Genomic DNA, 27,521 nt, shown 5'->3' with positions numbered 1-27,521 from the left:
GAATCTAGGGGTTATTAACAGACGTGTACCCACACACTCCTTTTCATGCTAATCGAATGAGTTTTTAGCTTCAAAGACGCTAGCGCGGACCGCCGATTAGCTTACAACGCTAGTATTTTGAGGCTCGAAATATCACCAAACTTCAACGGTAGCATAATGAGGGTCCCTAAATATTAACCGAAGCATTGAGAACTTTGGAAGTGCACAGACAGTTTATTTAAAAGATACGTTATAAAGACACTCGCATTCATGTTTACATGCTGCCGCCGTCTTGGAAACCAGTCATGACTTACAGCTGGCGATGCAAACTAAAATCAAAAGCAATTTGCTCAATATATCTGAAATAATTGCACTCTGCATAACTTGTCTAGCGTACTTACTTAGTGGATAACTGTCCATCTGGTCCCTCCGGTCTGGGTCGCTGAAAAACTTTCAAGTACAGCCCTGTTTATCAGAAAGGGGAAATCTTCAGACTGTACAAAACACTGTGTCTCTTTGGCATCGCGACGCAACAGGTCCCACTCCTTGCAACACAGACACTCCTGTTCGGTGGCCATAGCTTCACAATGTACACCACCAGTTTCCCGAAGTAGCTGTGTTGCGGCATTGACTGCCGGTAGCGCTCTCTCGTAGCCCTTTCACGGAGCTCCCGCAGCTCTTCGTTCAATAAACTGTCTGTACACTTACAAAGTTCTCAATGCTTCGGTTAACATTTAGGGACCCTCATTATGCTACCGTTGAAGTTTGGTGATATTTCCAGCCTTTTTAGTGGTATAAATAGCGATTTGTTATTACATTCCCTGTGCCCTGAATACTAGTGTTGTAAGCTAATCGGCGATCCGCGCTTGCGTCTTTCAAGCTAAAAACTCATTTGATTAAAAACATGTCCCAGAGAGTGACAGAGTGGGTACACATCTGTTAATAACCCCTAGGTTCGTTTTGCGCCAGAATTGTCCTTTAATGGCAAGCAGACAACTGTGTCTCATCAGGCTTAACAGAGACATACAACTGGATATCATTAATGTAACAGTGATAAGAGATACCTTTAAATTGGATAATTAAATGGCATAGAGGAAGCATATACAATGCAAATGAAATAGGACCTAACACAGAACCCTGAAGCATCCCACAGGAAAGGGCAGCAGTTTAAGACGCAAAGGGAGTGTCACAGAAAAACTTCTATCAGAGAGATAGAAGGAGAGCCAGTCCAGGGCACGCCTAAAGACACCCACCCACTGCCTTTCAATCAAGATGTTGTGATCCACAGTATCGAAAGCTGTTATAAGATCCAGCATCACCAAAACAGAGATTCACCCACACCAGAAGACATCATTAAATCATTGGACACTCTGAGGAGAGCTGTTTCAGTTGAGTGTTTCTGATGGAAACCAGACTGAAATTTGTCTAAAATGTTGTGTGTAGCCAAGACAGCAGTGAGATGTTTAGCAACAGCTTTCTCAACAATTTTTTTTTTTTTTAAATTAAAGGAATCTTAGATATAGGCATGGTTTTTGGGAGTGGATGGATCTACATTAGTTTTCTTCAGAAGTGGCTAAACACCTGCATGTTTACAATATGCTAGGACATAACCAGATTGCAAAGAGCTATTGATAATAGAGACCAAACATAGACCAATAGGGCCCAGGACATTATAAGTAAGGAAGTTCTTATAATCTACAGGGCTCAAGGAAGGTTTCATACTGCTCACCAGGGGTCTCATTTATAAACGTGGCGTACGCAAAAAACAGGGCTGAAAATGTGCTTACGCCACTTCCCACGCAAAGGTTGTGATTTATAAAAAACAAACTCTGACCCATGCGTACGCACATTTTGGAGACAATGGGAATTGGTGACGCAGATGGTGAGGTGGCGAACTGAAGTCAGACTGCAGAAAGTAAATGTGGGGATAACGATTAATCTTAATATTTTCAAGTATTGATGCCTGACGCACATTTTTTCACTCCATGTCATCCTCGTTATCACGAAGATTAAATCCAGCAGTGTTATTTGCGCTTGTACTGAGTGATAATTGCTCCATAAACACCTTGTAAAATCCAACCCAAATCTTAAATAAAAATGTGTTCACATGTTCACAAAACGTGTCTCACCGTCACATTGTCCCATACGGAGCGCAGGAGGAGGAGATGGCCCGACTGCATGGAATACATGATGGCATCAAAGAGCATTAGATAATGGCAGAACACGTGTAAATAACTAAATATCTGTCTTTAATACTGTGCATATATCATCAAATGTCAAAGTCTGGAAATGCAGTCGTTGAGCTCTCACTCAATCGTTTTGCCTGCCGTTTTGGAAGGTATTATTAATATAAGTAATCTATAGACAGTCCGGTCTCACAGCAGGTCGTGTAAATGTCACGTTATTTTTAATCTATTGATACATGTTCACGGGGCAGGTTTTTCTCATTTTTTACGTGGTGGCCAGCGCGAAAATGTGAAGTAATGTATTTCAATGAGAAGCATATTTCGTGGCCACAGCACGAAAATGGTAGGGAGTAGTAATAGTTTCCCGTAGTCTTCCTAATCACAACCGTCCCGTTATTGTCGCTCGTCCCCCACGGCCGTCTCCCGGGGTGTGAGGCGCCCTTTCCTCGTAGGGTTTTTGCTAAACCCAACCTCCGCCATCCTGTTATTGTGGAGCGTCCCCAGTGGCCATCCCCAGCGGCCGTCCCCCGCGGCTGTCTCCCGCCATGTGAGGCGCCCTTTCCGGCCGTCTCATGGTAAAAAACGTGCCCGTGAACACGTAAAAATAATGTGACATTTACACGTAAAAAACAAGAAAAACGTGCCCGTGAACACATATCAATAGTTAAAAATAACGTGACATTTACACGAATTGCCGTGAGACTGGGTTGCTATAGATCAGGTTTCCCTACACTGTGCGAGAACAGGCCCGAAATTATAATTTAATTTGCAATTCCCGAGCGTCTGAGAAGTTTTTTTGCTTTTTCCCCGCCAGTCGTGATTCAGCGTAACGAAAGAACAGCTGCCAGGGTCATTAACATACTGATCAGCATTCATGAGGTGCTTTGCATTGAGTATTTATAGTTAAAAATGGGTGTGCACAGGGCGGGATAAGAGGCTGATTCACGTACGCACACTTGTGGGTAATCTGTCATTTATAAAGGGAACATTGCTTACAGATGTGCTTACGCACGGTTTTATAAATCAGATTTTTTTTTTTTGGCGTAGAGCATTTTTGGCTTTTGGGCGTACGTACACTTTTAGTAAGGATCCTACGCACAGTTTTATGAATGAGACCCTAGATCAGTAAGGTCTTGCAAGGAAATAGGAAACAGTTCAAAATTGATGGCCGAGTTAGATGAACAGAATATAGAGTCAGAGGGGATGATGCTGACATCTCTAATCTTATTCACAAAGAAATAGAGGACGTCACAGCAGTCCTAAACACTGGCACTTCAGGGGGAGCAGGAGTGACAATATTGTTGATGGTGTCAAACAACTTACAGACAAACAGGACTTTAGGATAACATTTACTGGAGGAAATAAGGTTAGCAAAGTAAGATGCCCTCGCCTTAACCATATTGTTGAACTCAGTTAATAGGTCTTTGTGATAGAGCCATTGAACATGGATCTTGGTGGATTTCCACTGTCGTTCAGCCCTTCGAGATTTACGCCGTAAACAGAGAATTAAGTCATTTAACCAGGGTGATGAGTTGACGGAGAGAACAAGTCTCATTTTACTTGGAGCCACTTCATCCAAATCGGAAGAGCAATGTGTATTTAAGGAGTGGACCAGACAATTGATGTCAGCGTGAGAAGACAACACTGTGCTTGGGTCAAAAGCTGCAGGAAAACTTTTCACATGAGAAGCGATGTACAGATGAAGCCGTCTAAATTTCCCCCTCCCTCCGTGACTGGTCCTTGGCCGGGCCGTGGCTGGAAAATAACGCCCCTAAGCGCTGTGTGGAAAACTAGTTGCAATGGTTTATCTATCCACCAGGGGGAGCAGTGATATGGATACTGAAGTGATTTAATGGCCTGAGAAATCAGCTGTTCTTATATGTGATATGTAGTCTACTGTATGACAGAGCGTGCCTCCTAAGCATTTTGTAAAACCCTGATAGACGGATTTTTGTTTTAATGCTTTAAAGTACAGCTGAGGGATACACGTCTGTACTACTGAACTGTTCTCTCCATGAAAGCTGTGTTATTCAAAAGAACTGCATGAAAATAAAAGCAATACTAAGGGAAATGAATGATATAGAGTAAGAAATAGCCTAACTGTGTGCGGCACTCATCAGCTGACTTGATCTGCAGCGGCACGTAACATCGGACAAACTGACACAATGTCTTTTACACAAAGAAAGAAACTAGCCTACTAGAAAACAGTTTGGAAAGGATTATGGGTCAGAACACCCGCCAGCTGAAGCGGTTGAGATCGGCTGATCTGTTATTATGGCCATGAAAGCTAAACAGAACTGCACTTAAATAAAGCAATATGGAGGGAAATGAATGATAAGGAATAATGCTGTTGTCCGTGGGCATCTAAGCAGCTGATTTCATCTGTAGCATTACAGGCTGGGACAATATGAAAAAATTTTCTTTACACAAAGAAATAAATACGTAGAATATTGCGTTGAATTTACAACACTTAGGCACCTTGGGATCAAATTGTGTTTACTGATAAGGCTACTGTTTGTTAAATTTGACGGGTTTACCGATAAACCTCATAACCGGAATAGATCATCTCCACGTAAACACACGATTCAAACAAAATGCAAGCTCCATGGGTTCAGCTATAGCAACGTAACCACCAGTGGTTAATCCGCGGATTAAGTCATAAAAACAACATTCTGATTAGTAGATGGAAAATATAACTATTAACAGAGCAGAGCTGCTGAAGTTTAGTTTCTATATTATATCTGCTTTATTTTACGTTTTATGTTCGCTTAGGAGTTGTCTGCTCATGAAACCCAACATTTCCTGATTTGGCTGCTTCATAATAAAAGCATTTAAATTAAAAAATAACGGTGGACTTTTATTGTGAAAAATTTATAGGAAATGAAACAGCCGCTGCTTTGACCACTCAGCCAGCTTACTATGCGCTGTGGAGATCTGGCAGTGCGAGACTTAAGGCTGTTTTATGCTTCTGCGTCAACTCCACGCTGTAGCTACGGCGTCGTTTCTACGGCGTCGTGACCTTTTCGAAGTTCTGCGTCGGCGTTGCTTTGCATCGTGGTGCATTTCACCGCCATAACGCTAGGGGGTGATAAGTCTGAGTTTATTTGCAAGGTGTCTGCCAGACAGTTTTGTTATGTTAGCAAGCAAATTTTAGCACAACTGCCCACAAAGTACTGCTTGCTGGCAAAGTGCTAATTTCAAAACGTTACTGGCATATAGACACTTTACAAACGGATAACCCCGTCATTGTAACCAAATATGTCTGAGTTTATTTGCAGTTTATGTCAGTGAACTAGCATGTTGCTACTCCCCATAGTAGGCTACAACACACACAGGACGAGTTGACCAATCACAGTCCTTGCGGTCTGCGTTGCCTCGACGCAAAGTTAGAAATTTTTTGAGGTGCACATCGAGCTGCGGCGGAGGGCTCGGAGAGGGGTTCGGGTCGACGCAGAGGGGTCTGTGGAGGTATGCCGTTGATTTGACGCAGAAGCATAAAACAGCCTTTATTTTTCGGCGTAAGGGGAGAACCTCAGCTGAAGAGCCACATATTCGAAAGAAGCAAAATTTCGATAACATTTCTGCTTACATTGGAATGAGTCATTAAACAAAATGGCGACTCCACCTCCTTTCTTATTCATTCTATTCTCACTCATAAAAGTGAAGTTAGGAGGAGCTGACTCAATAAGAACAGATGCACTGCTATTTTTGTCTAGCCAAGTTTCAGTTAAAAACATTAAATCAAGATTGTGCTTAATAATAAAATCATTGATTAAAAAAGATTTTCCTGCCGAAGACCTAATGTTTGGTGAGGCTAATGTTAGTGTGTTAAAAGCATTTTTTGCTTAATAATTTGGGACAGGCTGTGGCTGAGGAGGAATGGATGCTAAATGTGCTAAATTTGCAGTTGAGCGCTTCTTGTTAACGGATTCACCATTCTGTTTCTATTACCTATCACAACATAAATTGAGGAAGCTTTCAATCCACTGTCATGGGTGCCACTAGGCGTGCAGCCTGGATTCGGCACATATCAGTTAGTTATGAAAGCCAGATTACCTAATTTATTGTTTTATATTTCAAAACAGTAACCGTTACGCACAAGCGTGGCGCACAAGCGTGGCACACACGCACAAGCGTGGCACACTGCACAAGAAGCGTGGCACACACGCACAAGAAGCGTGGCGCACAAGCGTGGCACACACGCACAAGCGTGGCACACACGCACAATCGATATCAAGAAATTTCCAATCAGGATGACATATCGTATAGGCTACTACTCTCACAGTATCTCTCTCTCTCTCTCTCTCTCTCTCTCTCTCTCTCTCTCACACTCACACATGCACGCGCACACGCGCACACCAGTAGCCAATGTCCAGCATCAGAATGCAACCATCTTTATCCTTAATTATTGCACAGTGGCCAATTATGTCTGTCAGTCAGCAACAATAAAAACACACACTGCTCAATTGAATATGAAGGCAAATGTCTTGCAGTCAACATTAATTCAACCACCCTTATCAATTCAATATTAAACCCAAAATAGTTTCTGACTCACCAATTAGTAGATTATTTGTACATAAAATCCATCCGCCGCTCTTTCCTCTTGAAGACGCCGATCACAGCTTGTCGATAAAACTCGTCTCATACAGTAGATGTATGTAGATGTCTAGCCAACCTCTCGTCTTTCTCAGCTAGCACATCCAACAGCTCAATGTAATTGCCCCTATTGCTAGAGCTAGCGCTTTCATCATTGCCACGAAAAGCAAGCTCTTGCTTTGCAAGGAAGCAGGTCGCATTTATCAGATCCTTCAGTACCTCTACCTTTTCATTGTGGTAGGTTATATTCAGCCTCCTTTGCTCTACGAGTGCAATGTCGATCCAAGATTTACCGAAGGTTTTTAGTGTAATTTGACACTGGATGTGAGCTGATGACTTTTCAGCTTTTAAGCTGCGGGCAGGTTGTTCAAATCACAGTATCCCGTTGAAGTCCAAACAGTCTGACTCGTTGAAAAAAGCAGGCAGGGATAGCAGTACAGCCGTTGACTGTTAGAACAGCCACATAGCCAATCTTTTCCTCCATACCAGTCTGTTTGAAACGATCTGACAATTTGTTGTCCCTTTTGCTGCAGTAGTCCATCTAAGGCTGGCATAGACCTCCCTCTTGCTATTAACTCCTTTTTTGAATTAAAATCTAGCTTGGAGAAATTCCTCAACTCTGTGATATCGGCGGAGACCGCTGCTGTCATTTTGACTTTGAATTTCGTGGTCCATGCTTGATATGTAACGGAGATGATTACTGCCATAACACATTTACGTGCAAAGTTGAAAAAAATGTTGAAGAATACAGTATCGAAGTGCGCATGCGCAACATGGGTTTTTCGCTTGTCGTCTGCAATGAATGGACAGTAAAAGCACTGCTTAGTCTACCATTTTTTTGTATTTGATTATGTGTAACTGCTACATTTCTCATCGTAACGTCTAAACAATTGGAATAACATACATATTGCAAATATAAATAACAAGAATAAACAGTAAAAATACAAATACAAGTTTATTAACTAAAATTATTTAATAAACATTTTTATGTTTGAAATTTGGCAGGGTAGGCATTGCCTAGCTCTCCTACCTGCACGTCTCTGCAGTTAGAGCTTGGTGATTGTGTCAAAACTGGGGCAGGTGGACGCCGGGGGGGGAATGATGGGAAAAGGGAGGGGGGTAAATTTGGTTCCAGCAGTAACCAGCTCCTTCATCTGATCAGTGAATTCCAACAGGGGGGCAAGGGGAAAGGGTGAGTAGAGAGAGTGGTATGGCATGGGTGGGGTATGGAGACCCCCTCGAAAACGAGATAATACATCTCAAGGGGTTTATCCTAATAAACAAACAAATTTGAATATATGGGGCGGTAAAGGAGATGGATCCTCAAAGGTGTTGATGTTGGTGAGGGGGATAGAAGGGGGGTTGAAGGGGGGTAGAGGGTTGTTTAGATTTCTCGTCTCGGCTCTGTGGTCTCCCATGGGCAAACATCTCCTCATGTGGGGGCTTTGGTGGATCTTTGCCGTGGTTTGTTATGTCTTCCTTCTGTTTAGATTCCTCTTGTCTTGTATCCTTGGTCGAGGGACAGGGACCAAGGACAGGCAGGAAGTAAAGTAGGTTAGAGGTGAACAGCTTTACTCCTGACTTGTTAAGGAAAAGTCCATCTGCCTTAGAAAGATGTCTGGGGTCCCAGAAAATGTTGAAATTGTCAATAAAATGCAGTGAATGGATGGTACATGCAGTTGAAAGCATGTGTTCAATGCCAAGAATCTGCTGAATCTCTCAATTCCTCGTCTGACTGGTGGTAGAGGGCCACTGAAAATACCTCAGCATTCAGAGAGCTGACTGTGTTCAGCAGATCAATAAAGTCCAGTTTCAGCACTTTAGGCTGTTGCTTTATAACATCCATTGACTATGTATGCAGTATAATGTTCTTCACTGTTACAGTAGGTGTGCTGCCACGATATGCAGGACAGGACGTATCAGATACCATGTCTTTGGGAAAGCAGAGTATTTTAATGTTTTTACTGAACATGTTTGTTACATCTCTTACAGCAGTCACCTACAATCAGAGTTTGAGGCCTAGTTGTTAGCTTTCACTGTAGCTTTTTACTTTTTGAGTTACTCTCAGTCCTTACACTGCTGTGTGACGATGAGACATAATCCAGGTCCTGCTGCAGTGGAGAAAATCTGTTATTCAGTTGTACGCTCGGTTGTTGGGGAGGTATTTTTGTTGGTAGTTCTCCCTCCCGCAGCTGTATACGGCTGTGTCCTACTAAGTACAGGGGTTGAAGAGGCGCTCTTTGTGCAGGATTTGGTGACCGCCGTGGTAAACAGATATCATGCTCCGGCCGTGGGCTGTGCTCCTGTGTCAGGCAGCGGCACAGTAGCTCAATAGCCTACTATTGTGACCAGGTTTACAATAATATGTTTATCCAATACAATGGTCTATGCTGACAAGGACATTTTCAGCTCTGTTTTCTCAGTGTTAAGCTGGCTATGTGTTTACACAGAGGGTGGTGGCGGTATGCTGTAAGAAGTAAGGGTATTCATGTGGACAAAAATCAGAAGTGCCGGTATTCAGTACTGTTAAGTTCCGGCCCATTTCAGGCAATGTTTTCGCCTGAGCACACAGACTATTGTGATCACATGAAAAGTTGTTTTGTTTGGATCGAGTCGCTTCATGATGAGCTTCATAATGGACTCCATGTAACCCATATATACCTATGTGTGCTGACAGGTTGGCAGAGGAGACATTTGGCTCATATTTGTACAAATTATTAGGAATTGGTGATATATGGATGAAAAATATCCATATATAAAGGATAAAACAGGGACAGATGGTCAAAATGTGCGACTGTAAAATACTCCAGTCACTCCCCCTGCCTCTATGTGTTTGTGTGTGTTTTCAGTTGGTGGCAGAAGACGTTGACAGTCAGCTGAATGGAGCTGTCCTCTACTCCATCATCAGTGGAGACCGAGATGAGCACTTCTTCATGGACCCACTCCGGGGGGTCATCAAGGTCAACAAGCCACTGGACCGGGAGACAGTGAGGACACACACACACACACACACACACACACACACACACACACACACACACACACACACACACACACACACACACACACACACACACACACGTTAACAGATATAAGCAGGACATTAAAGGAGCAGCAGAGGACATGTACTGTTAGTGTTAAATATAGGGAAATATGTATGTTCAATGAAAATGACAGCTGTAGCTTATGTTTCACAAGCTTTTAACTCCCCCTATTGAATATCCTGATTCAAGACATTTAGGATTTAGGTTATCCTATTCAGTAAGACTCTGACAAACTAAATTGTCTCTCAAAGTCCACATTTACTAGATTACAGCACAGTTTGATTTAGGCCTTTTTGCAAGTTACAGCTTTGACGTTCATTAGTTATAGGCGACAGTTCAACCTGAATGTTAAGCACATTCCCCCATGATAACAGAAGAAGAGCAACAAGAGGTTAAAAAAAAAAATATATATACATATATGATAAGAGATTGGTTAGCATGCTAGCTCAGGGAATATGTATATTTACCAACCTGGAAGTGGAACCATCAGAACCCAACTCTAAAGTTATATAAAATAAGTTATAATATAATAACAGTCTTGGATTAATGAGCACTATTCTCATGAAATAATTCAGCTTGCAGCAGCCAAAGCTGTACATGGTCAACTAAAAAGCTAGCTTCTTCCTTTGTGTTTCATTCAACTGATATGAGCTCCTGCCTAATGTTAGCAGTTCTGGTACAGCCCAGACAGATGTGATGACTGTAGGTATCAACTGAGCGTCTGCCTGCAGCATCAACAGCCAGTGAACTGAGCTGCTGTAGTGAGTGTAGGCCATCTCTGATGGGATGAAGGAGCCCGTTGGCCAAGATGAGAGCCCAGGGAGATGGATCCCTGACTACATGGCAACTAATCACACTTGAATAGTAAAACACATGCACAAAGCAGCTCTGCATATCAGCTCTTTCATTTTCAGCAGGAAAAAAGATGGAAGGCTTGAACACCCCTGCCTGCTTCCCCCCTACTCAGCCTTCTTCTTTCTTGCTCATCTACTGCTCCTTCCTAGTCTCCTTCTCCTCTGCACTGCTGGAAAACTTCAGAAATATTCATATTCTCATCATAAAGTATTCAAGAGTGCGGTCGATGAGCCGTCTGAGCGTGCTCAGAAAGAGTGCAGGGACGTGTGGGGGATCAAAGGTTTTGGATGATGAAAGTGAGTTTGGGGTTATCACACAGAGCAGCAGCTTTGTGTGTGTGTGTGTGTGTGTGTGTGTGTGTGTGTGTGTGTGTGTGTGTGTGTGTGTGTGTGTGTGTGTGTGTGTGTGTGTGTGTGTGTGTGTGTGTAGGGTTAGTGTGTGTTTTTACATAGGTTTCCTTCTCTCATTTCAATACTGGTTCCCCTTCCCCCCCCTTTCTCTCTGCTAAGCAGGTCATAGCTGTTTACTACTGAGGTTTATTTTTCATATGTGCCAGGCAGCAGAATATTGTTTGTTGCTTTTGCATTTCTTCTCCGCACGCTTCATTAGCTCTTTGTTATAAAGCAATATGGAGAAACAGACAAAATATCCAAGGGAACAATAATTATTTGCGTGTGTGTGTGTGTGTGTGTGTGTGTGTGTGTGTTTGTGCGCGTGCGTGCGTGTGTGCGTGTGTGTGTGTGTGTGTGCGTGCGTGCGTGCGTGTGTCTGTGTGTGAACTTAAACTCTCCCCAGACAACCACATACACAAGCACTTTATTCTATAATCTGAAGCTGTGATCCAGTGAGTTTGGAGGAAACCTTGTCTCTGCCACTCGGGGCCAGTGAGGACAAGCTGTGGACACAACACTGATATATCATCACCTTTTAATATATACTGTAGCTAATGATATAGTTCATAATGTAACCATGAGATGAAGAAGACATACTTTATAGATCCCCCAAGGGGAAATTACACGTTTTTCACTCTGTTGATACTTTGTTTTAACATATTACACACAGGCCTAAAATACACACACATGCACATGCATCTATCCATGCACTAATGCAGAGATGTCAGAGCGAGGGGGCTGCCCATTGACAGGCACCCGAGCAGTTAGGGCTTTGGTGCCTTGCTCTAGGGCAACTAAGGCAACCTCTGCAGTGCCCAGGACTTGAACTGGTCTCCGTACTTGGTCCGCACCGGGACTTGAACCGGCAGCCCTCCGGTTCCCACGCCAAGTCCCCACAGACTGAGCTACTGCTAACCCCCCCCCCCAAAAAATGGACATAAGTGGTAGGCCCTACACAAATGCATTGGCCTGTGACTGAAAAGGTTAAAAGAAAATTCATAGTTTTGTCCATTATTCTATCCATAATAACACTGTACTCTCCCAGATAATTGCTGAGATATTGAAAATCAGTAGCGTCATAAAAACAGTGTTGGGAGTCAGAAGATCAGATAGGTTAGAAACAAATCTCCAGGTTAGACAAAGTAGTTTCTTGAACAGGGGGTCCTCCAAACTGTTTAATCTTTTTTTTTTTTATGTTTTTCTTTAAAAAAAAAAATGTATCCAACATATTATTAGCCTAGATGATGATAGGCTTGCTGGCCTACAGGTACACAGCCTGTCCTCTACTGCCACCATCAGGACAAAAACTACATGTTCCTGTTGTTGGCCAGCATTGTTTTAAAAGTGATAAACATGACATCCTTTCCAGCCATAATCCATTCAATTCAATTTAATACCACTAAAAATCTGTTTTACCAACCTCAGCCTAGAAATCAAGCTGCCGAACATGCCTTCAGATACCTAAGGGTAACATCACAGGTGTTATATCCATTATATATGTTTTTGTTTTATTTTGTCATGGTTTATGTATCTTCCATTGTGTCTGTCCTTGTAGGTTCCCAGCTACTCGTTGGCCGTCAAAGCTCTGGATAGTGGAGTCCCAGCCATGTCCTCCACTGTGATGGTCAACATTGATATCTCTGACATCAATGACAACCCGCCCACCTTCTCCCCGGCCAACCTCACCACTGTCATACAGGTAAACCTAACCATTGACATGATATCCAACTATAAATCGAGGACTGGTGTGTGTGTGTTTGTGTGTGTGTCTTTCAAACCATCCGGCATGCGCAAAAGACAACGTCACATGCAGCACACTGTTGCGAGGCTCTGTACAGCGGCGGTGGCTACATCCCTAGATGGCTCATTGATTGCGGTTCATGACTGTGCTACCAACAGAGAGCCTACGAGCCTCTGTACAGCCAACCCGTTCTCACTCCGAACTAGTAAAATACGGATGTTTGAACAGTGGCTGTCAGCGTCTGAAGCGACGAAAAAGCTGTCCTTCAGTGTGTTTGTAGAACGTAGCAGGGAGAGCAGCAGCTAGACGGGGTTTAGCGAGTAGTATGTAAGGCCGAAATTCCGCGTAGGGAGGTTGGTTGGGGTGGTAGATGGGTCAAACACAGGACTTTCACCCAGGAGACCGGGGTTCGTGTCACGCTTGTCAAGTTTCCTAAAGTCGCTTTCTTCTTTAACCGTCTCGTTCTTCCCGCGTGTCACGGAACCGTAAGCCCACCCACAACCTTTTCCTGAACCCAACCGTCCCGTTAGTCCCGCATGTCACGGAACCGTAAGCCCACCCGCAACCTTTTCCTAAACCCAACCGTCCCATTCTTCCCGCGTGTCACGGAACCGTAAGCCCACCCACGACCTTTTCCTTAACATAACTGCGTCAAAAGGGACGCCAATAGTCCCGACCAAGCGCGTTTAGTTAAAACGTTAAAGGAGACTTTTAGCATCAATAACAACGACAAAAGGCACCTGACCAAGCGTCCTTATTTTATGAGATGGGAGTGCGAACCTGTTGGTACAGCAGAGGGCTTAAAAAAGCAATTAGCAACAAATCTAGTGACTTTCTCTCTGTAGAAGAGACTCCAGCATTGTCCGGCGAGCCCAAACTCTCTTCTCTCTCTTGCGGCCGCCACAGTCACCTCTTTGTCTTTGCTGTTCAGTGAATGAGCAACAGCAGCAAGCTTATGGCACGTCGTTAAGCGCGCCAGCGCCTTGCATGTTGGCTCCGTCACCATCGGTGGATGTGAATGGGTCAATATATACAGCGCTTTGTCCCGTGAGATAGAAAGGTGCTATATAAATGCACTACATTTACCATCAGAGGAGTGGTTCTGGAGAACTCTTTAAACGGGCGTGCCATTCAACAACTCCGCAAGCAGCAATACTGGGAACCAAGCATTTTATAACTGCATTTTCTGTCCCATGTTGTTTGTATTGTTTGTTGTAATACTGGGGACCAAGCAATCAGCCCGTTCTGAACAGCCATGCACTCTAAACGGCCACTGCACTAATTGACCTAAACAAAAGATTTACAGAATTAAAGAAAACTTTGCCTAAAATTCAGCCATCATGGCTCTAATTGTTTGGTAAGAACAAGCCCAACTGCAGTGGCATAGCACAAACATCAGGGCCTCCTCCCCATTTAAATCATCCATTGTCCCGCTGGTCTGAATAAGTGACTCAACAGAGAACACACACACCTGTAGGGGTTATAAGGGATATTCTCAGCATACTTTAAATACGGTGTAAAGCTTTTTAAAATGAGGATTTAGAAAATGATGAATCATTATTTCTGTCACAACTAGTTTTTAAGTCTGAAATAGTACTCATTAGCTTATTCCTTTACCTGGGGGCAAATATCCACAAGGACTTGACATGGGCCACCCACGTGAGCGTAAGCTGATGAATGAAAGCAAGACAAAACTTATTTTTAATAGTATTTTTCTTTTTTAAACACAGATGTTTGCAGTAAACATAGCCATGAGGTAATGTATCTATGCATGGCTCTGTAAGATTAATAATAACTGTAATATGACGATAGTGAAACAAAGTAAACTGTGCTTTAGCCACCAACGTAAATTCATATATTGATGTAAAGCCCGGGACTTTGGGATGCAGCGGCCTTTGAAAATGTTTTGGAAGTAATTTGAATAGTAATAATCACTGGTGCTGGCAGCCGTAATCCTGTACGCACTGTGTGTACTTTTATTTCTTCTGTGAGACATGCAACGCATGATAATAATGCGTAAATGCGCACGGGTAGCAGCCGACAGCAGCTCGGTTCGACTCTCTGCTCTGTTCACAGTAATAATGTTCTCATTGATTAAACGTTATTTCACCAACACCCATCCACTATTTATCAGAATATTTATGACTCGATTAGTAGATAAACTGGTTGCTGGACGCTGAGTATGGCTGAACCCACGGACAGAGCTAGCATGTTGTTTCAATCATGTCTGTTAACATGGACATGAATATTGCAGGTATGAGGCTTATCCCATTTTTGATTATATTCGGGATATGATGTTTACATGGCACACAGATAAATCATTTTATCCATATCTCCGTACAGGCTCGCCGACAGCTGTCTGCTCTGAGCGCATCCACCTCTCTCTCTCTCTCTCTCTCTCTCTCTCTTACAAAATGTATGAGAGCACACTCTCATACACATTACATATTATAAGAACAGCTGATTGCTAGCGCAGTAAACGGCGGGTGGTTCTTGTGCGTACTCTGAAATAGAATCCTGCCAGCGCCACTGGAATTATTATTATAATACTACATAATTTAATAGAGATGTAAAACAATAAAAACTAATCCAGCCTTTGTGGTGCAAAGAGAGATTCTCTTGCTTCTGTTGCTAAAGACTCAGGGTGTTTTGCACACCGTGCTCCTCAGATTGCTGACTGCAGAGCTACAGTAGATCTGCAGGAAAATGACATCACTAACTTCTACAGTTACCAATAACTAACCATTGAAAGTAACAAAGATTTCTAATTAGTGGATCTTCTCTTAATTTCTATTTTATAGCATTTTAAACATAATCATACAACTCTTTCCATATGTTTTTATTTCTATTCATAAAACAGTTGCCTATCCAGCCCTGCACAGTGCACTGCACACTGCACTAACCTGTCACTGTATCTTTGCTGCTTCCTGCTCTATGCTCCTTACTCCTCCTTATGTTATAATCATGTTTAATATGTTTGTTTATGTATGCACCTTTCACCATGGCAAATTCCACATAAGTGTACTTATAGTGGTTTCTGATTCTGATTCCTCCTCACCACCATGAGTGGAGTCACCCTGTGTCTCAGCGTCACCTCTAGCGTCACCCAACTATAGGCACTGGACTTGACTAATAACAATAATAATAAACTTTAATGATTATAATATTAAACTTTAATACTTTGCATACTGCATTAACATACCAAGGCAATAGCAAAATAAAAGACAAATACAATAAATTAAATGATAGGTCTATATTAATGATTTTAGGAGTTTAGAAAGTCATTGTAATGATAATAAAGCCGTTGTGACCTAATGCACACATATTATTGGCCCACATGGCGATAGGTCCCATGTCATGTCTCTGCTGCTTGGTCCTGGTCCGGCCTAATCTGTCTCTGTATTCCAAAGTTTATTTGAAGCTAATATGAGGCTTCAATCAAAGTGAGTTAGACAAATCAAGTGGATATCATCCAAAGTTGCTTCCTTGGACAGTGTTCACAGTATGTGCTGAGCTGCAGTGGAGGGTGCAAAGTGCAAGGAAATTGCAAATGGAAATGGCAAGGACTTTGAAAATGCAGGGATTCTTTTAAGTCAAACAACTTGCCATCTTGCCATCAGGATTTTGTGGAGGGACTGACTAAAATGATATATCGCCACAGGAAGTGGCAGGGTTAGTCAATGCCAATGACTCAATTATACGAGCAGGTGCATCATTTCTGGCTTTGTATTTCTAAGGTACAAAACATTAAATGACTATTCAGTTCTCTTTGAATACGTCATGCCGAAACAAACAAAAAATATTGTGACCAGGCATAATGTATCCCCAAACATGTTGGTCTTTCTAAAGGTATGTTCCCTCCCCAGGAAAACAAGCCAATCGGCACCAGCATCCTTCAGTTGTCCGTCATCGATCAGGACTCGTCCCACAACGGCCAGCCCTTTGACTTCCGCATCCTGACAGGAAACGAAGGCGGAGAGTTTGTGCTGGAGAAAGATGGAACACTGGTGGCCAATCAAGTGTTTAGGAGGGACCTGGCAACTCAATATGTTATTGTGATACAGGTAGAGTATTTAACGTTCACATGTAGAGCCACTGTAGTCACTCTTCCCCTCCATCACATCAGTTTCAAAAACAGTGTTGTTGAATCCGTAGACCCATTTTCGTTTTTGTTTCGTTATTGCGGGGGATGTTTAGGGGGAGATAGCAGCTCAACAGTATGTACCACATAGACTCGCACATGAGCATGGTGGGAGTTTTCTAGTCATAAATCTGTAATAAACATTGTGCTTTGGTTAGGCGCCTATTCAAAATTTAAAAGTTGTTTGAGACTGACAATATGACCACAAACACTGATATACTGAATAACTTGTAAAACACCTTGATTCTGCTGGTAAATATTCACACAAAGTTAGATCTCTGTTTTTGAAGCATTTAAAAATATGTATTTTAAGTAATGCCCTCTCACACACTATTACAATATATGTTTAAAGGACATCTGTCTATCAGTTATTACATAATTTATCTTAAATATTTTACTTCCTAATTTAAATGATATGCTTTTATCAGCAGGCTATTTGTGGCAATCATGTTCTCAGGTGTATTGTAATATAAAAAAAAGTGTAAACAGACGCACACTGGGGTTATATCACGCCTGGCCTCCCTCCCTTCTCCTGAGGCATGAACCAAACACTAAACCATATTAAAAGTATTTAACATAAACATGCGGTTGTAGTCCTACTTATTATTTTGTTACTAATTCTTTAAAAGTCACCTGAAAGCAGAAAACAAAGTATCTGAAACTCACATTTTTATAGAGAAAGACACCCAGACCCCCGCTTTGGTTTCGAAATCCTCCCTATTTTTGAGGTATCATGCCTGGCAAAGTCTGCCAGCAAGGGCGGTGGTCGGAGCACGGATGTAACCAAGGAAATGGTTGCTAGCTAGCCAGTCTATGGTCCTACCCAAGGGGGTAAGCGTCTGTCAACAACCCGTAGCTCCTATGGCGCCATTTTGATGCTAACAAGCCATCACCCGCCGTTAGCATTCCATTGACTGCCATTCATTTTGACGTCACTTTGACAGCGAATAACTTTACATCTGAAGCGTTTAAAGAACACGACAATGTATAAAAGGCTCCATTACCTTGTACCTCACGTTATGGCTCCGTAGCAGGCGTTTTTGTAAATATAGGCTAACAATTGTGTCGTAACCACACAACTTACTGTCGCACAGTAGAGAAATTACCGTACAGTAATTTCGACTCACATTAGCTGTTTAAGTTTAATTACTAATGTTAACTAGCATTTTAGTTAGCAATAATTAGCCTGTGCCTATGTTATCTCCTTACTTTCCGAAGAGGTTGCTCACGTCACAGCTACGTCATCAAGCTCAGTTTGAGTAACGCTCAGTCATCACCGGAAAAGTGGAAAAATATCCTTCAGAGCAACGGGATCTGTTGGTCCATTGTATATACTGTCTATGGTCATACCCACAGCGCTGTGGAGGTCTGGCAATGCCAGACTAGAGTGCATTTAGCGGAGTAAATGTAACTGGTTAACCCGCCTCTGCAGATGAGTGCTGTAATCTAATGAACTTCCCGTGTTCTCCGGGTCCAAACACATGCGGCTTAGGGTCATTGTTGAGTCTAAATTGCCGTAGGTGTGAATGTGAGTGTGAATGGTTGTCTGTCTCTGTGTCTCGCACAGTGTCCGCTGGGATCAGTTCCAGTCACCATGAATAGTATAGGATAGATGGATGGATGGATGGATTTTTATGTGAAAAAAGTAAATATGTCACCAAATAGAGATGTTACCAAGTCATTTCCACTGTCCTCTTCTCCTGTTCTTTGACATGTCTATTCTCTGTCTTTTCTCATGATGTGCTGTCTCAGGTGACGGACTCGGGGAAGCCTCGGCTGTCCTCCTCCTCCGTGCTGACCGTCAGGGTGATTGAGGAGAGCCTTCACCGGCCAGTGGCGTTGCCACTGGAAGTTCATATCGTCACTATGGAGGACGAGTTTCCTGGTGGTGTGATTGGCCAGCTGCATGCCACCGACGCAGACCCCTATGATGCGCTGACCTTTGGCCATGCCCCTCCAGCTCAGCGCAGTCTCTTTAAGATCAGTCCTCGGGACGGCAAGATCATCGCCCTGGGCGGGTTGGACGCAGGCAGGTACTCCCTCAACGCCAGCGTAAGTGATGGCCGCTTCGCCGTGCCTGTGCCCGTGAGTGTGCATGTGGAGCAGGCGACCCTAGAGATGCTGCGTGAGGCGGTGACGGTGCGCTTTGAGAGCGTGGCACCACAAGACTTTGTGGCGTTGCACCTGAAAAGTGTGTTGAAGGTTCTGCAGCAGGCGGCCGCATCGCAGCAGCAGGACACGCTGCACCTGCTCAGTCTGCAGCCAGTCGGTGGAACGCAACAACTGGACATGCTCGTTGCCGTGGAAACAGCAGGGGGCGGGTACTACAAGGCGGCCTACCTCACCCAGAAACTGAGTGCGTCCCGGCGGCAGCTGGAGGAGGTCGTCCGTGTGTCAGCGATCCTGGATAAGAACTGCTCGGGGCTGGAGTGTCGAGGTGCGCAGTGCGAGCAAAGCATCAGCCTGGACTCCCACAGCCTGGCTACATACAGCACGCCACGGCTCAGCTTCGTTTCTCCACGCTTCCACCGGACCTCGCGCTGCACATGCACTGGTCAGTAAATGCACCGTGTTCATTTGGTGTGTTCCAGAAGAGAGTGCCTAAGTGAAAAGTGGAGCTTCTGTATTTTGTTCCAAAAGAACAGAGCCTCAGCAGTATGTTGTGTGGCTCGCTTCATACGTCTAGATAAGCACGATAGTTTTTTGAAAAGACTAAAGATTAAATATTACTGTTAATTTATTAATTCTGTTTTTTTTTTTTTTCGGCCTTATCAAATCTGGCCTGATAGAAATACTCTAGGTGGAAGAAATGCTTCATAGTTTTAATCTGTGTGCACAGTTTATTAATCCATTCACTTAATATTTCCTCTGGTGTGTGTGTGTGTGTGTGTGTGTGTGTGTGTGTGTGTGTGTCCAGATGCCAGCTGTGCGGTCCTGTCAGAACAGTGTGAGGACCAGCCGTGTCCCGCAGACATGCAGTGTGTTGCAGTTGAGGCCAGCAGAGGGCGCTACGCATGCCAGTGTCCACCAGGCAAACTGGGAGAGTGTGCAGGTGTGTGAGCGAGAAAAAGACACACACAAATCTCAAGTCTCTGTGAATATTTTTGATGTGTGAAAATAAAACATGCAACAACTTAACAAAAAGAAAGAAAAACATATACATACGGTATACATACTGTACATGTGCATTACTCTGGAATATGATTAATTCATCCATGCCTCTGTGTGTGTGTGTGTGTGTGTGTGTGTGTGTGTGTGTGTGTGTGTGTGTGTGTGTGGCTACAGGCCATTCGTCTCTGAGTTTCTCAGGTAACAGCTACATCAAGTACAGAGTGTCTGAGCGGCTGCAGACGGAACTAAAACTCAGCCTCCGAATCCGAACACTGCAAAGCAGAGGGATCATTATGTACACACACGCTGAGCCCTGCACCATGCTCAAGGTACACACACACACACACACACACACACACACACACACACACACACACACACACACACACACACACACAGGTGCTGGCAGATATTTCAGACTAGACAAGTCCTTAAGTGCTGGGGTCATGAGAGATTTAGCTTTTAAAAATGTAGAGAAATCCTGAAATAGTATAGAGTGAAACATTCAAACACTTCATGAACGTTACATTGTTTCTGTTTAAAACAAATTGCAATTTCCCCACTGGGGATCAATAAAAAGTATAAAATTAAATTAATTATAAAATGAATTCTGCAGTTAACATTTTGGTAAGCTGTAGAAGCATCTAATGTGTGTGTTTGTTATGCACAGCCATATATGCTAATTGAGTCTGGAGACATACAAACGAGATGATTTTCCTTGATTGAAATGCCTGTTTATGCTGTCCAACATTAAAGTTATCTGTGTGCACAGTTTTTTTTATTAATCCATTCACTCTGTTCATTTGTTAGTGCTGATTTTCAGATCAATATTACATTTTTGATCTGACTTGCTGTCAGTTGATGTTCTTCATGGTAGTATGGTAGTAAAATAAGTGTGTTTCCTTTCTGTCCTGGTGTGTGTGTGTGTGTGTGTGTGTGTGTGTGTGTGTGGCCAGTTGGAGGAGGGGAAGCTGTGGTTCCAGCTAGCCTGTGGCCTTGGCGGCGGTGATAGTCCCGACATGTTGGGCATCTCTGGCCGTCGTATCAATGATGGCAGCTGGCACACGGTGGCACTGGAGCTGAATCACAACTTCAGCAGCCTGGCACTGGATGACAGCTACGTTGAGCGTCGCCGTGGACCACCATTCCTCCAACCCCTCCCTCCGGACAGAAGCATCTACTTTGGAGCACTGGTCAGTCCATGAGAAGCCTCACAGTGCCAGACCTATGTCCACAGTGCGGTGTCAAACTTGCTATCTGGTAGACGCTAGAATGCTAGTCAAATATAAAAATATAAAAACTGGCAACTTTGGTAAACTTTTTTTTTGTTTCTATAAATAAGGAACACTTTAACCACCTCTGCATTACACTGTATGTACACTGAACAAACACTTTCCCAAAGGCAACAGCTCACAACATATAAAACTGAAAAGCATCTCTTATTATATGAAATAGAAAACATGGTTTGGTTCAATAGGAATACGAAAACCATCACAGCCCTGGTTACTACTTTTAATGTAACTACAGATTTACACCTTGTTCAATACACATTTCTATCTTCAAACTAAAAATGTAGAACATTTACAGCTGTATATCTTTTACTAGGGTTTTGTTTTGCACATTTAATACCAAGCATATTACACATTGTGCTTCATAATTATCCAAAGTGATAGGAGGCAAATACAGTAGCCTGGAGCCATGCAAATCTGCTAGCTGATGTTTGATTTCCTCTGGAAGATAGGTCTGCTTTTTAGCCAAGCAGGCCCTGGGCGAAACAATCATAAACTAATATATATATATATATATCATAACCTAATATAGGCGTTTAAGGCGATGACTGATCAAACTGTCAAACTCCTGATTACATATCAATGACTTCTCTGTTCCTGCGGTGCCGTCTGACTAGACCCACATTTTTTCTGGCTTGAAAACGGACCAAGCACCGCCCCAACTCACATGTGTCACTCAGCACTACGTCACAGGTTACATTGCTCTGATTGGTTGTTGGTCTATTCAATTGTGTCCAGAGGCAATTTCATCTGGAAATCTAAAATGACTAATATGTTTTTGCGAATTATTTTGGCAATGCCAGGCTGTAGATGTAGCCTGACATGAGCGAATACTTACTCTTGGTATAACTACTGGTTCTACCTACGTCACTGCCACACATTTAGTAACAGAACATGTTGATGGAAACTAAACAAATTCAGTTCAAAGGAATCTAATGTGTGTGTGTGTGTGTGTGTGTGTGTGTGTGTGTGTGTGTGTGTGTGTGTGTGTGTGTGTGTGTTTGTGTGTGTGTGTGTGTGTGACAGGGTATCTGTGTAATTCATGTGTTCACTTTGGATCCTTCCCTCCCCAGGTGCAGCACCCCAACTCTCGCAACCTCCTGGACCCCCAGAAGGACCCGCGGGTGCTGGAGGGTTTCCAGGGCTGCCTGGACTCGATCATGCTGAACAATAACGAGCTGCCGCTGCAGAACAAACGCTCACGCTACGCAGAGGTTGTGGGCCTGACGGAGCTGAAGCTGGGCTGCATCCTCCACCCTGACGCCTGCCTGCAGCAGCCCTGCCGCAACGGGGCCAGCTGCAGCAGCCTGCCCTCTGGTGGTGAGTCCCAGGGAGCACAGCCACTTCATACTGAATGCCTCCAACAGGGCTTGGTTATTAGATTGAAAATATTTCAGGAATTTTACTTTAACAATTTAATTCAATTGTTTGAAAGTATGAATTACTATTTATTTTTTAAAGCCTACTTTTAAATACTGACAAACACTGAGCGCTGAATAGAAAAAAAATGCATGGTACTTTGAAAACACTGCTTGTATGTAAGTACTTAGACCTGTACTTGGTCTTAAAAAAAGTGGTATTAGTGCATCCCTAGTTAAAATAAAAAAAATATGTAATTAAAAAGTGTATGTAGCAGATACAGTGTGAGCACACAGTGAACACACCACATGCTCCTCACGTACACTGTAATGAGCAGAGTATCCCACTTCTGTCATCACACAGCACTGTGTCCCTGATCTATGCTGTTCACAATCAAACAAGCTAGTTCCCCAGCCTTTTCTTGGCTGTATTTGAGCCTCATTTCAACCTGGTTGTAACATCTGTCCTGAGTGATCCAATCACAGGGTTTCTGCTGGGTCTTAAAAAGTCTTAAATTTCGAAATTAAAATGTATGGCCTTAAAAAGTCTTAAATTTGCTGAAATATTGTGTCTAGGGCTTAAATTAATGTTAAACAGGTCTTAAATGTCATACGGCGGATGTAATGCTACCTCTAATGCTCATTGAAATGCTCTTGCAGCGCTTAAGAATGTTGTTTTTTTATTACGTGGTGTTTTTTATTTTAGCAGTAGCGCCGAGATCGAAAAGTGGCTGATGGTCAGCCACTGTGGTACATAGTGATCCCCTGGCGGCACATGCCGCTCATTACAGCGGCATTTGCCGGTGGCTGATGGCATATGCCACTTTGACAGCGGCATAAACCAATCCACTGGCGGCACTGGCCACTCACTACACCGACCTGTGCTGGTTGTGTTCCACCAGCACACCGTTTAACACCATGTTTTCACGGTCAGTGAAAAACTGTTAAGTAATTTAATATATGCTTTCAGATGTTCCCAAAGTACAAGAGCTAACATGATTTAACATGGCTATTGTTAGCCTCGCTACCATAGTGGCTTATTCCCACAGACATTATGCCACAAACCGTTTACGTTACTCATTAAAATGGCCTTATGGGGAATAATAAATAACGTTATGCCATATCTATGCCTGGTTAATGTTCCGAAATGTGGAGTTTTGTATGATGGAATGTGTGATCACGTTCTACTATTTAACATACCAAAGGCAAGCAAAGAGATACAAATACGTATAATGTATAATTATACAGTCTACTGGCGGTATAGGCACAAGCCAATCGACACGCAACCATCAGCCAGTTCTGCCGAGTATCAGGCGGCTCCAGTCCTGGCAGTATCTCCACACTGCCTAGGTGAGACCCACACAGCAGCTCCTCAACTCCCTTCAGCGTCCTACGTGTTGCTTTTGGATCAGAGCCAACAGAGCGGAGGTGCTCTGGGTTGGGTACTGAAACCTGGTGCCGATATGTATCTACCGGACCCAGGGGCGCAACTACCCAGTGTCAGAGGGGTATGCAGCAACAATTTTGGTGATCCACCATCCTCACACCTGCATGAAATGAACTCACTATTAAATATAGCAGCCTAAATTCAATTCTTAAATCAGCCTAGTGATGGCATCAGATAAGACAACTATTATGCAGTAAGGTTGTGCTGCTGTTGAAATTACATTCACATTTTGTATTTTAAATATATATTTTTTCATATTTATTTTTCTTCTTGTCATTTATTGTGCATGCTACCTTATATTTACCAGTTGTTATTTGACCTTAATAAAATTGAGATATGTCATGCATGGGATTAGTACCATGGTTTAACCAAAATCTAAATGTAGCTATCAGCAACATTGGTTTGCATTAAGTTAGCAAACACGAGCCAGTCTGTTAACATGCATATTTGCAAGCCTCCAAGTTTGGTAGCAAATCTATGCATGATTCCATGTTAAACCAGAGTTATTGCATTAGTTATGTTTTCCAGATTCTTGTCATTTATTGTACATGCTACCTTATATTTACCAGTTTTCAGCTCAGCAACCTCGGTTTTGCATATTCTAAGCTAGCTGTAAACCCCATTTGGCTGCTACATTCCCAGTGTTAGCAAACTCTAGCTAGTCTGTTAACATGAATATTTGCGAGCCTCCAAGCACAGACATCACACTTTAAATCCTACCTGTTGCCTCTCACCATCCACTTATTTAACTGCTGTCACATCCCTTAACATGTCATCTCCTTTTCCCTCTTTCTTTTTCTATTTTTAGCCCCAACAGCTGCTTTGTTCTTTTTCTTTTTCCATACTACTCTACTTCACTACTCCTACCTTTAATGTTGTGATGTAAGTCTTAAATTTCATTCATAATGGTCTCACAAAGGTCTTAAAAAGTCTTAAATTTGACTTGGTGGTCAAATCAGTGGGTAGAGCAGGCGCACATATATTTAGAGGTTTATGCCTTGACGCAGAGGTCCAGGGTTTGATTCCAACCTGGGACAATTTCCTGCATGTCTTCCCCCTCTCTCTCCCCTTTCTCACCTGCGGAAAAGGCCAAAGAATAATCTTTAAAATATATATATATATATATATATATATATATATATATATATATATATATATATATATATATATATATATTTGACTTGGTGAAACGTGCAGAAACCCTGAATCACAAGTGGGCATCTCTAAGTATGTGTGTTTTCACCTGGCAGCTGAATGTGTCTTCAAATGCGTCCTCAGTGACGCAGTGTGTCAGAGCCATAACCTTGTGAGCCTGTGTGTGTGTGTGTGTGTGTGTGTGTGTGTGTGTGTGTTAGGGGTGTGCCTCTCACCTTTATAAGACGATCCGATACGTATCTAGATACATGGGCTACGATACACTTCAGGGACGATACATTTTAATCTTGAACGATTCAGTGCGATTTGATGAAATACGATTCAATCTGATAGATACAGATAATATTGGTTAACTGTAAACACATTAATTTCCCATTTTAGATTAAAATAAGCCAATTATATATATATATATATAAGCATTGCCTACCTTTAAATAAATATATAATTTGTAAAAGGGACCAGGGAATAGTAAAGCTAGGACATACTAGTAGTATATCTTCAACTTAATTAGCTAGCCTTTTATAACCAAATAACATCCACATCAGCTCCATGTTAAACAAAACAGCAACCTTGCTGTTGTAATCTGAGAGACAGTAACTCAAACAGGTCCACATTACACAGCCATTGTGAGCACTCCAATAATAATTGTATTACATAAGTACACATATAATAACTGTTGTGAGCGTTAGCATGTGGCTAGTGGAATTTAATGCTAATGTAACTGAACATCTTAGAACATATAAACGTCAATAGAAATTTAACACGCTCAATGGTGTTTTTTGCCCCCAATGGCTCCTTCCAGGCAGCGCTGCGACCGCTGCCTCCAAGGCACCTAACCCTAACCTTAACCCTACCCTAACCATAACCATTGCCTAATTGACTTCAAGGCAGCGCTGCGACCATTGACTTCAAGGCACCTAACCCGGATGTGTGTGTGTGTGTGTGTGTGTGTGTGTGTGTGTGTGTGTGTGTGTGTGTGTGTGTGTGTGTGTGTGAGTGAGTGTGTGTGTGTGTGTGCCACTGACTGCTCTGAGTTCTTGATGAAGTGTCTGTCCCCTCCTGTGTGTGTGTGTCTGCAGGGTTCTCATGCAGCTGTAACCCCCAGTACACCGGAGGACGCTGTGAGATGGAGATAACGGCGTGTTTTCCCAACCCGTGTCAGAACGCTGGCACATGTAAGCCCATCGGCAACGCCTTCCTTTGCAGCTGCAGGAGAGGCTTCAAGGGCCTGACGTGAGTTCCAGTCCAAACACACAAACTGAACTCAAAGTCCTTCAGGGCTCCAGTCACACACATTCTGTTTTGTTACACACCTCTGTCAGTATCCAGACACTTTGGTTATTTGTCCAGGTTTGGAGACATCTGCCTCCACCCCAATACAACAGAGGTGAAAGATCACATTTATAAGAAATGAAAGAAAGAAAGAAAACATCAATGGCTGCAGTCCAGTAGTGTTAGACCCACGTCAATAAACATATACTGTGGCATAAATACGTAGCCGAGTGTAAGGGCAATCAGATTTTCCTCTCACAGCTGTTGTCTTTTCCTAATTCCTTTTAAATTCTCCTTCACATCTTTCCTTGACCTCATGATGTTTACCATTTGGGTTAAAGAAAAGTGGGTAGGAAAGGACATAGGATGTTATTTTTTTGACTAACGGTATTCGACTGCAGCCAATGTGTGTGAAGTTTATACTAAGAAGTGTGTGTGTGTGTGTGTGTGTGTGTGTGTGTGTGTGTGTGTGTGTGTGTGTGTGTGTGTGTGCATGCTTGCATGCATACGTGTGTGCGTGCATGTGCGCAAGACTAGCACATATAGTCCAATCTAACAAATCGGAATTGGCCTTGAATTATTTACTTTGCCTAAAGAGCTGGGTGTTTCACAAGGAAATGCAATTTTTATACTTTTATTACATGTTTTATTAAGACCAACTACATCTCATGTGCTGACACACCACCAGCAACATTCTGATAGGTCTGGTTTGTTAGAATATCTTAAGCCCTCTAAAAGGGCCCTGACGGTTCCCCGCTATATTTGTTTCAACATAACTTTATTTTTATTGACGTACTTTGCATGAGCACACTATAAACTACAGTAACTACAGTACGTTTTGACACAGATTAACACAGTTAAGACATGATATATGGGGCCTGAAGGCACACTGCATATTATGTATTATTTTGTTCCAGAGTTTATAATGAAGCTCATTGCAAACAGTCTAGATTTC

The 27,521-nt window shown here is 42.8% G+C and overlaps 1 protein-coding gene across 1 annotated transcript in view; it reads left to right on the top strand.

Moving 5' to 3' along the window:
* fat3a (FAT atypical cadherin 3a) overlaps positions 1–27,521 on the top strand; it is a 143,398-nt gene that overhangs the window by 102,340 nt on the left and 13,537 nt on the right. Inside the window, exons 17-25 of the mRNA XM_078243259.1 lie at positions 9,611–9,748; positions 12,608–12,751; positions 16,660–16,857; positions 18,687–19,488; positions 19,852–19,986; positions 20,220–20,374; positions 21,002–21,238; positions 22,408–22,654; positions 26,374–26,527. Of these exons, the coding sequence (XP_078099385.1) occupies positions 9,611–9,748; positions 12,608–12,751; positions 16,660–16,857; positions 18,687–19,488; positions 19,852–19,986; positions 20,220–20,374; positions 21,002–21,238; positions 22,408–22,654; positions 26,374–26,527 (2,210 nt within the window). The remainder of the gene's footprint in view (positions 1–9,610; positions 9,749–12,607; positions 12,752–16,659; positions 16,858–18,686; positions 19,489–19,851; positions 19,987–20,219; positions 20,375–21,001; positions 21,239–22,407; positions 22,655–26,373; positions 26,528–27,521) is intronic.

This window comes from Sander vitreus, chromosome 3 (genome assembly GCF_031162955.1).
Source record: "Sander vitreus isolate 19-12246 chromosome 3, sanVit1, whole genome shotgun sequence".
Classification (NCBI taxonomy): Eukaryota; Metazoa; Chordata; class Actinopteri; order Perciformes; family Percidae; genus Sander; species Sander vitreus.
Note: the sequence above shows the minus strand (reverse complement) of the source record. Positions and strands in the feature narration are given on the sequence as shown.